The 10,264-nt window shown below is 34.3% G+C and overlaps 1 protein-coding gene across 1 annotated transcript; it reads left to right on the plus strand.

Moving 5' to 3' along the window:
- The first annotated feature begins 3,558 nt into the window (after positions 1-3,558).
- LOC114256312 (uncharacterized) lies at positions 3,559-4,620 on the plus strand. The gene is made up of 2 exons (XM_082895088.1): positions 3,559-4,288; positions 4,520-4,620. The coding sequence occupies exons 1-2, from the start codon at positions 3,559-3,561 to the stop codon at positions 4,618-4,620; spliced, it is 831 nt and encodes a 276-aa protein (XP_082751214.1).
- The last annotated feature ends 5,644 nt before the right edge of the window (positions 4,621-10,264 follow it).

The raw sequence follows: 10,264 nt of genomic DNA on the forward strand, positions 1-10,264 counted from the left end.
TGGTAGTGGCGGATGGATGGCAAGTGGGCGGTGGGTGGTGATGGTGGCGAGGGGTGGATGGTGGTGGCGAGTGGGTGGCTGGTGGCTGGTGGGTGGTGATGGCAGGTGGTGGGTGATGGTGGCGGGTGGTGGGGGGTGGTGGCAGGTGGTGGTGGGGGGTGGGTGGTGGTGGCGGAAGACGGTGGTGGAAAATGGTGGCGGGTGGTGGCTAGTGTTGGGTGATAAAAAAAAAAAAAAAACTCAAAACTCAAAACGGAAACATATTTTTTGTGATTTCATTTTTTGGCCAAATTTATAACTGAGACCACTGATTTATAAATCAAAAATTTTACCAAACAAGTTTTTATTTGAGTTTTTAAGATTTTTGTAAATATAAAACAAAAATTGAAAACGTAAGTGTTACCAAACGGCATCTTAGAGTCTGATCGTGCCGAACGCTAAAGTGAATTCAATAAATACTTCATGTGGCACATTAAACCACGTCACTCTATTTGTTTTCAGTTTTTATAATTCAGGTTGTGTTTGATTTATTTTTGATAAACAAATTTTAGAGAAAATTTTTTAAAATTTTGTTTGGTTAAGTGATTTTGGAATAAAATTTTCAAAATCATTTTCTATCTCTTACACATTAATCAATCACTTTTTCTCTCTCCTCTCTTCTTCTCAATCATATTTTCTCTCATACATATCTATTCAACTACAACAAAATATCAAATCAACCCAAACTCCCAAACTCCCATACTCCAAAACTATTTCTAAAATATACAACTAAACAAACCAAAAACATTTTAAACTCTTTCCCAAATTTTTTTTCCTAAAAATTTATCTCTCAAAATCAAACCAAACACACCCCACTTTTCAAAAAATTCTACTTTTTCATTTTTCGTATTTTTTTTTTGTTTTTCTTGAATTTTTTTTAATATTTTAAGCAATTTTTTATTTTTTATTTTTAGACACACCTAACATAAATACATTTAGAAAGTATAATGTATATGAAAAAAATCTTTAAAAAATTCACTAAAAACCAAAAATACCAACAAAAAAAAAAAGAAGTAAAAATTCAATACATTTTTCTTGTTTTAGCGTATTTATTAATTTTTTAAAATATACTTTATTAAATAATTTATTATTTAGATATATCTAAGTAAGGTACAATTAAAAAGTAAAAAAAAAAATTGCTTAAAATTTAAAAAATATTTACTAAAAATAAAAAATACGAAAAATAAAAAATTTAATTTTTAAAAAATTAAAACTAAACATACTGATTGGCTTTTGACCAAATGAACGATTTGATTTTCTCAATTTTTTTAATTTTTAACTGGCACTCTCTCGTTTTCTTTTTGTCAAATCGAAGTGGAAATCAAGAAGCAAGAAATGAAAAGGAAAAATTACAATTCAATTGAGATTTTAAAAATTAATTATAAATAATTAAGAAATTTTATAAATACTAATAATTAAAATCATAATTTCTTTATGAATTTGTAATAAATTTTCCTGTTACCACTAAATGATAATTTCTCCAAATACAAAAAAAAAAATAAAAAAAATAAAAAAAAATAGAGCAAATTGAGCTTTACTGTTTTGGACTTTTTTTTTAATTATTTTTCAATATTTTTACTATTTTGTGCTCAATATTTTTTATTGTTCATTTTTATAATAAAAATAACGACCTTATTTTCATATTTCATAAATAAAAAATATAATTATTAAATAAAAATTATTTGTTTATGCACAAAGCATAAAAACATAATTCCATTTTTTAGAAGTGTTGCCTTATTGGTTTGGGTTGAGTGACCTCCCATGTACAATTTGTTTGAACTTAGATGAATTTAAAAAATAAAAAAAAATCGGCATCCATCCACTCAAATTATTAAAATTATATATTTTGTGACAAACCGTCTAATGTACGGATAGTTTTGTTAATTTTTTCTTTTGACTAAGCCTATTTTGAGAATCGATTAAAAGTTAATTTTTTAACTTTTTTTTAACTTTAAAAAATACAAAAAACTAAATAAGTGACGCAATCAAAAAAAAAAAAAAAAAAAAAACCAAAATATCAATAAACTAGCTTTTAATTTAGTTGGCAAAAAAGGCATATTATTTTGGTGAAGAAGTTAGACGTGAAAAACAAATTGATTCTTTCTTTTGACTTACTACAGATTATTTTGGTGTAGAAATTGACGCAAAAAACAAATTGATGGGGTTTTATATGTCACGTGATGGTTATTTTATGGGATTTTTATTAATAAATTTATTTTAGAGTTGTTATAATCTATTAAGTCTACAAAGGATTAGTATAGCCTGATTAGTCCCAAGCATTTATTTTTTTATTCCATTAGATCCTTTTTCCTAATTTTATTAATTTTAATGGACTATTATGCTTATATATATATATATATATATTGTTGATACACATAACAATATAGACGTTTCCTTGTTTTTTGTATATTCTGTTTTGGTAGTTTGCTGTATTTACGTTTTTCATTATGATTCTGATTTGGTTGGATACGTTTCAATTTTGCTAGCTCGTTTGAAGGTTGGTGTGTGCTAGGGTTTCATTGTTGTTGTTGTGGCTTGTTCGAACGGTGTTTGGTTGTGACATTGTTTGGAATATAACTGGTTCAAATCAGTCATTTTCGAGGTAGAGGTTGAGTACAAGATTCGATGATCAAGGTTATTATCATTTTGGTGTTGAATGCATGTTCAGTTTATGTTTTGATTTATGTGATGAATTGGATGCTATGGTGTTTGAAGTATGTAGATCGGATGCTTTGTTTTTATTTGTTTATATGCATTTTGCGTGGCTCTGTGATGGGGAGGTAATATTAAGTGAACAATGTAGATGTTCACATCTCATTGGTAATGATGATGGTGATATTCTGAGTTTGGATTTAACAGTGTAAAATGTACATATAGGCATATACGTTGTGTATGAATGTATGTTCGCTTTGTGTTATTTTTTGATGTATGTGGTAATGCAAGTGCTTTTTTTATGAGTTTTTTATGCTTGCTTAATGTGGATGTGCACATCTTATTAATATGAGGTTATGGAGGGTTGTATACATGTTGTGTACTGTGACCTGATTCTAGTGGTGTGATTTTGAACTTGTAAAATGTTTTATGTTGTTCAAGGATGGTAGTGGTAGTTTTCACTATGGATTTAGCAATGGAACTGTACACATAAGCATTTAGTTTGCACAATGTGAATATTCATATAATATGGATTATTGTATGTATTTTTGTTCGTATGGTTGTTACGTGGTTGTTGACTTTTGTTTTGTTGTGTTTTTATAAGAGATGGATATCTTTATGATGTTGGTGTGCACATATTGTGTTATTCGCATTTGGTGGAGTGTTTGCATGAAAAATAGGACGAGTTGTCTACTTATTCTGTTTCATTGTTCTGTCAACTACCTAGGATTAATAAGTGCGATTTGGACAATGACGAAGAATTTCAGAACATGTTATTGCTTTCCAAATCAATGGGGTTACACCATATAGAGGTTATCGTTGATTTGAAAAGTGATATTGGTCAGTCGAGTAATTCTGGGTCGCTACATGTGGGGAGGTGAGGAAGAAATTGATGCACTCCAAAGATTTTGCCACCATAAGGAAACGATGTTGTTGTCAGCTTCTTGGGAAAATGGTATTACGCATGTGGGACAACGGTTTGTTGGAGGTGTACAAGAATTTCGTGATGTTTTATGTAAGTATGCAATCCAATGCGGGTTTCAATTTACGTATGTCAAGAACAAGACAACAAGGGTTACTGCGGTGTGTGTGATGCGCGAGGAGAGATATTGCTTGTGGGCTATACATTGTAAAGCAGAACGAGCAAATGATTTTTTCTACATCAAGAGGTTCAGTGATGTGCATAGTTGTGGTACAGATGTCCGAACATCGAAGAATCTGAGAGTTAGTTCTGATTTGGTGTCGAGTACTATATTTGAAATTATGAGGGACAAGCCGTTGACTCGGCCGTGTGAGGTGGTGACGATTTTGAAGATGGATTATGGGCTAGATGTAAGTTACCACATGGTATGGTTGGGCGTGAAAAAAGTAAAGGTTGTTATTCATGGAGATCACTCATTATTGTTTAACCAGTTGCGGTGGTATTCAGATGTTGTGATGCGTTACAATCCGGGGAGCTATGTCAATATTGACTATGACGTGAGTACTCTACAATTTTGTCGTTTCTTTGTATCATTCGATGCATGTATTTTTTGGTACAATTCTTGTCGCCCTTTGTTATTCCTAGATGAAACATTCCTCAAAGGAAAGTACAAAGGTCAGTTACTTGCAGCAACGACGAAAGATAGAAACAATGGTTATTATTTTCTTTAGCTGTGTATCCATGTAAAATATTCACATTGAGCGACATAGTGTGGATATATGACTGACCATTACACAGTGTGAACATTCACATGCCCTGTTTGCTTTATAGTGTTTTTGTAAACTACTTGGGTTAATATTCACATTGGAATATTGTGATTAGATGTTTAATGGTGTTGTGTTGTAGGTCTATTCCCTGTTGCATTTGTGATTGTTGATTCAGAGACCACGACCAATTGGTTGTGGTTCTTGCACGAACTTAGGAAGGTTGTTGATGCTAAGCGTTAGATTACTTTTATTTCGGACTGTAATCTTGCTCTGTTAGAAGCAATGCCAAATGTGTTCCTATAGGCTCACCACGGTTATTGCTTAAAACACTTGAAGAACAATTTAAGAGACCGGATGAAGGGAATTGATAATGGATTTAGAGACCACCTGGTTAATAGTTTGGGTGACTGTGCTTACAAGCCAACTGTGGTAGGGTTCCATGAAAAGCTTGAGAAATTAAAAGAGGAGGGTAAGCAACGAGCACATAATTTTTTCAAGGAGTTAGCACCTGAGCATTGGGCGAATTCATACTTCAGGTAATAGCAGTTTCCTAATGTATTCCATTTATCAAGTTTAGAATGGCAGCGATGTGAAATTTCAGTTATCTTTTGTGGCGATATGAAATTTCATATTCAGTTTCGCTGAAATTAAATTCAGTATTGTACAATGTTTATGATATTGTGCAGGGGTATGCATTATGGGGAGATAACATTCAATGCGGCAGAGTCATTTAATAATTGGATTAAAGAAGTATGCAATCTTCCTATCACTCGGATAGTGGACACAATTCGTACTCAGTGGATGCGACAAATGTCTTGCGCGGCATGACTAAGCCTTGATTTGTTCAACGACAGTAGGTCTTGGCAGGTTAGCAAAGCCAATGAGGATACGTTTGAGGTTAATTCGATACCATCTGCTACAGTTGATATTGCAAGGCATACGTGTTCTTGCTTCAAATGGAAAATCAACGGATTCCCATGTGACCATGCTGTTATTACTATTCAAAAGAGCCACTACAATCTCAATAATTGTGTGGAACATTACTTTCATATGGAAACATATCGTGCAGCCTATTTGGGTGCCATATTCCCTATATTATCAGTGAAAAAGCCGTCTTTTGATCCCACAGACTTCATAATATACCCACCAACTGTGAAAAGACCACCTATCAGGCCGAAAAAGAATAGAATCCTATCAATGGGGTGAGAAGCTAAAGCAAATAAGGTGCGGGAGATATGATAAGTTGGGAAGCCACAATCGAAAATCATGCAAGGAGCCGATATAGGGTGTACATTTTTCATTTTAACATTGTGTTTTACGTGGAATTCTTATATTGATTTCTGAAATAAGATTGTGTTGTATTGTGTTGTGTTCACAAATATTGTGTTGCAATAAGATTACGTTGTGTTGGCAAACATAATAATACGTTGGCAAACTTAGTATTTGATTTGTGTTTTTTTTTTTTTTTTTTTTTTTTGGGTAGCAAACTGATATGTTGTTGGTGTTTTAATGATGAGTATATGATGTGAACATTCACACTTGAGTAAAAGAATTATATTATGTGAATACTTGCACGTGGGTTAAACTTTTACATTATTGTTGTCAATGTTGACATGAATATAAACTGGGATGTGAACTTTCATATGCAAACAGATTGACATGGTGTGAACATTCACAACTATTGTGAATAAGAACAAATGTGAATATTCACACCTGTGTATGTCCTCTGTAATGATGTCATGTAGGCAATGTGAACATTCATGCACAAAATATGTGTATTATCGAATAATCAAGTTCAAACAATCGCATAAATTAACATAACAACACCAAATGTTGAACAAAATGCACACGTGGCATATTAGAACATTAATAGATGTCGTATCACTGATTTACAATCAATTGTTATTTGTCAAAATGTCAAAGCAATTGATATTACCATTCACATCGAGTGTTGGTCAGTTTGTAGGTGGACACCCTCTACCTATAGGTTTTAATGATGCTCTGTTTTCCTATGCTTCAACAAATTGTGTACTAATAAGTCTCGTAGTCCACACCATTCAGAACTAGTGAGGCTGCCAACAATTTCTTCATGGTATATGTGCACCGGCATGATGTGACATACTGCAGGCCCGCAATCCACCCTGTAAATGAAAAATGGTTATGGTTAGCACTTGACATGTATGTTAGCATAATGGTTATGGAGGATTTGTACAAAATGTTGTGAGACTTACGAGGTGTTGCCCTGCTGAGGACAGACAACAACTGATATGATTGGTTATGATGGATCTTGGCCTGCGAACTTAATCCATAGCGGTGATGACTTGCCAATAATGCTTACAACGTTCTCGATGTACTCCCTCTGTGTAGGGAATTTTGCATTAGGCACCAACGAACATATGTTTGTGTACATTCATTTTGAAATTTAAGACAAGATAACAATTCATATTTGTATACAACATGAGCCATTTACAACTTCTTGTGCTTGGTCGACATACGGGTCATGTATGCTGGGCCTTGGTCGCAATGAGTTATAATGCCTCCACAAATTGTCTTTAGCATCATACACAACGATTGTCTAGTGGAAGTCATGGTGCAATGGAAATAGTAGGTATCTCTCTCTTTGGTAGTTTTTCACATGTGCATCAATGGGTTTACTTCTTTTGCGAGGAAGGTAATCTCGTATCACTTTCTACATACATTGGACAAATAATTAATGGACTGTGAAGTTTCACATTCACATTAGCAAAAATGGAACGTTAGAGATTTTACCAAATACATGCTCGTGAAGATGAATGAGGCTTCATCTGAAGTTGGGTTGACCGCCTCTTGTTGTTCATGTAATAGTTTGGCATATGCATCTATCAGCTGCACAAATATATGGTCGTATTATATTATTTGTGGTGGGTGAACAGTGTGTGTGTGTGTGTATTTGTGTCTATGTGTATATGCATGAACGGTGAATCATTTTGGTAATAGCATACATTACTGTGTATCGATTCCTCTTTGATAAGGTACACGATGTCATCAAAATACACATATGTAGACTTCGAGTCTCCTTTCCACACAAGCAACCTATGCATTTTTGGTAAACCAATGTGAATATTAACATTGCACATAATGGAATAAATCAAATCAATAAGCACATATGTGAATTCACAATTATGGAATGTGAATGTTCACATTACGTGTTTGTACGGTCACTTACTCATCGCCTCCATTCTTTTGTAAAGTCTGGACTTTTTGTTTGTCGTGTTTGGACATCATGCTCTAGACTTTGAATTTGTTGGTCAATGTCAATAATTTTTTGAGTGCTTCGCTGGTGGATGTTTGTTGACATCTTCAACTACGTGGACTGCATGGGGTTGGTTTGGACCTCGATCATGCTCTTTTTTTGGCCAGCTAAGTCTGGGTACTGGAAGTCAGGCAAGCGGTGCTCTTTTTGATCTTTCTCCTTTGATACGCTTCACCATAGAAGGTGGGCTGAGATTGTGTTGCATTGGGGCGGGGGGTTGCTTCTGCGCCTCAGCCTGTGTGATAATGTGGATTGATTGATCATCGTAAATGTCCCGAAGAACTATTTTCTCGCATTCTAAGTCAATGACCAGTTGCGTTAAGCGCTTAATTTCTACATCCTTCTGCTCCATGCACCTTTTTTTTTATTATTTTAGTGTTCATGTTAGGTGGGCTTGACTGATTGAACAGTTTATCTTCAAGATCAGCTATCACTCTTGCCCTTAACTCCCACGAGAATTCAAGGTGTTTTTATTTTGCTTCCCACTGCCTTATGATGCCCTAAGCCTTCTAATTTTCTTTGACAAACATATCGATGATGTCAAGTTAGCTTGTGCTTGCTATGACAATAGCTCTCTCATTAGGGGGGTTGCTAAAAGGAATGTGAATGTCCTCATTACTGTCATTTAGGTCAACTCCTTCCTTGGGAAATCCAGAGTTGCTACTATTATGTTGTTCTTCCTTCATGTTAGAGAGGTCGGGAGATGTGGTGGGTAGTTCATGACATTTGGGCTCTACCTTCAATGTTGTATGCCTGAACTTTTAGAATTCTGTTGAGGTTGCGAAGAGTTCGCTAGCATTAACCTGAAATGAAAATGTTATGTTAGTTGAGGTACATATTTGGGTGGTGTCATGATGTGAATGTTTTGAACAAGAGTTGAAGGTCATACCTCATCAAAAACAAGATCAACCAAAGAGGTGGATTTCATCTTTTTCTGTAAAGTAGTTAGGTCTCACTTGACACAACGAAGAATGGCATTGGGCTTATGGGGTTGTAGGATGGTTGTGTGTTCACATAATCAGTACTTCAACAAAACAACAATGACATATGTTATTTATCATTTGCAGAGTAATGTCAACAGATATAAGCATTCATAGCAGTAAAGCAGAAGTGAATATGAACATTCACATTAGTGAAATAGATATGAATGTTCACATTTGGAAGTGATGAACAACAATCAAGAACCTGTGAATGTTATTATTTGAGAACATGGGTACTTACCATTAATAACATGACACAGCCGGTGACTTTTGCCAGTTTTTTGTCATTTTGGGAAATGGAGGATGTCAGCGTTGTTCTAATTTGTTTGGCCCGATCATATGCTTGCATGTTTTCCAATGGGACCATATGTGCGTAATAGCCCCATTCTATTATTTCGCCGCTTGTCAAGAAAAAATAGTTTCTGGCAAGCATACATGCAGACTAGTCTGGCAACTTCTTCGTTGTCATCTTTCTTTTTGCCTTTCAATGCCTCGGTCAAAAGGGTTCGTATCTATTTTGAAGTTAACTGACTGACATTTTTGCACCTTTTGTTTATAATGCCAGTCTTTGGTTTTGCACCGTATGATATGTCCATTAGTTTGGTGCCAAAGTCCACCCCAAAAATCAACTTAATGTCGTTGTCGTGTATGTTTATCTTCTTCTCTCCAATATAGAAGGCATCTTTTGAAGCCTTGTACATTTGTAGGAGATGTATAACAATATCATCGTACATCATGCATTTGTCAAGCTCGATCTCACTGTTTCTCAATGCATCTAATAAATGCTAGAAAGGTGTTTGCCGCAAGCAGTCGAGTTGTGCTTGTGTGAATTTGGTGCTTTTCATTAATTTCACTAGTTTGATCATGTTAGATTTGTAGCATGTCAACATTGCTGCTAATATTTGCATGTGGGCTTTTTTCCTTGACATGGTACTCACCTTTTTTTCGCTTTGAGGTTTTCTTCTATGCAATATCTAGAAAGTAGAGCATAAAATAAATAAATAAATAAATAAAATAAAAAAATTAAGACAAGGCTCATGTGTTTAGCATAGTGGCACAGATGTGAACATTCACTGTATTGGCATAGATGTGAATGTTCACAGTTGTGTGTATGGATGTGAATATCCACATCTGTCCATGGATGTGGATGTTCACTGTGTCAGCAAAAACACAATGTCCATAGTATGTGTATGTAAAAATCAATGTATGTTTATAATTATTTTGTGAACATTCACAGTTCTAATTTGGATGACAATGTACATACTTACTATAATCGTGCAAAGTTAATTTAGTGGTACTACCTCAAAATTGAAATACAGTTTCAAACATGGGATAACAAAAGTGATATATTTCCTCTAAACACAGTAGTGAATGTTCACAAAGTGTCTAATTAATTTACACATGTAATGAATGTTCACAACATAATTATATATCACAACAACATCTGACACAAAAAAATTTCATGTGAATGTTCACTATGGTTAACAACAACAATTTGATTGGCCAAACATTTTCAATACATGTGAATGTTCACCGCTTTCAACAAAAACTACAATAACATTATAAACAATTTGATTGTCCAAACAATTTCAATCCATGTGAATGTTCACAA

This window comes from Camellia sinensis, chromosome 11 (genome assembly GCF_055761805.1).
Source record: "Camellia sinensis isolate YWXY chromosome 11, ASM5576180v1, whole genome shotgun sequence".
Lineage (NCBI taxonomy): Eukaryota > Viridiplantae > Streptophyta > Magnoliopsida > Ericales > Theaceae > Camellia > Camellia sinensis.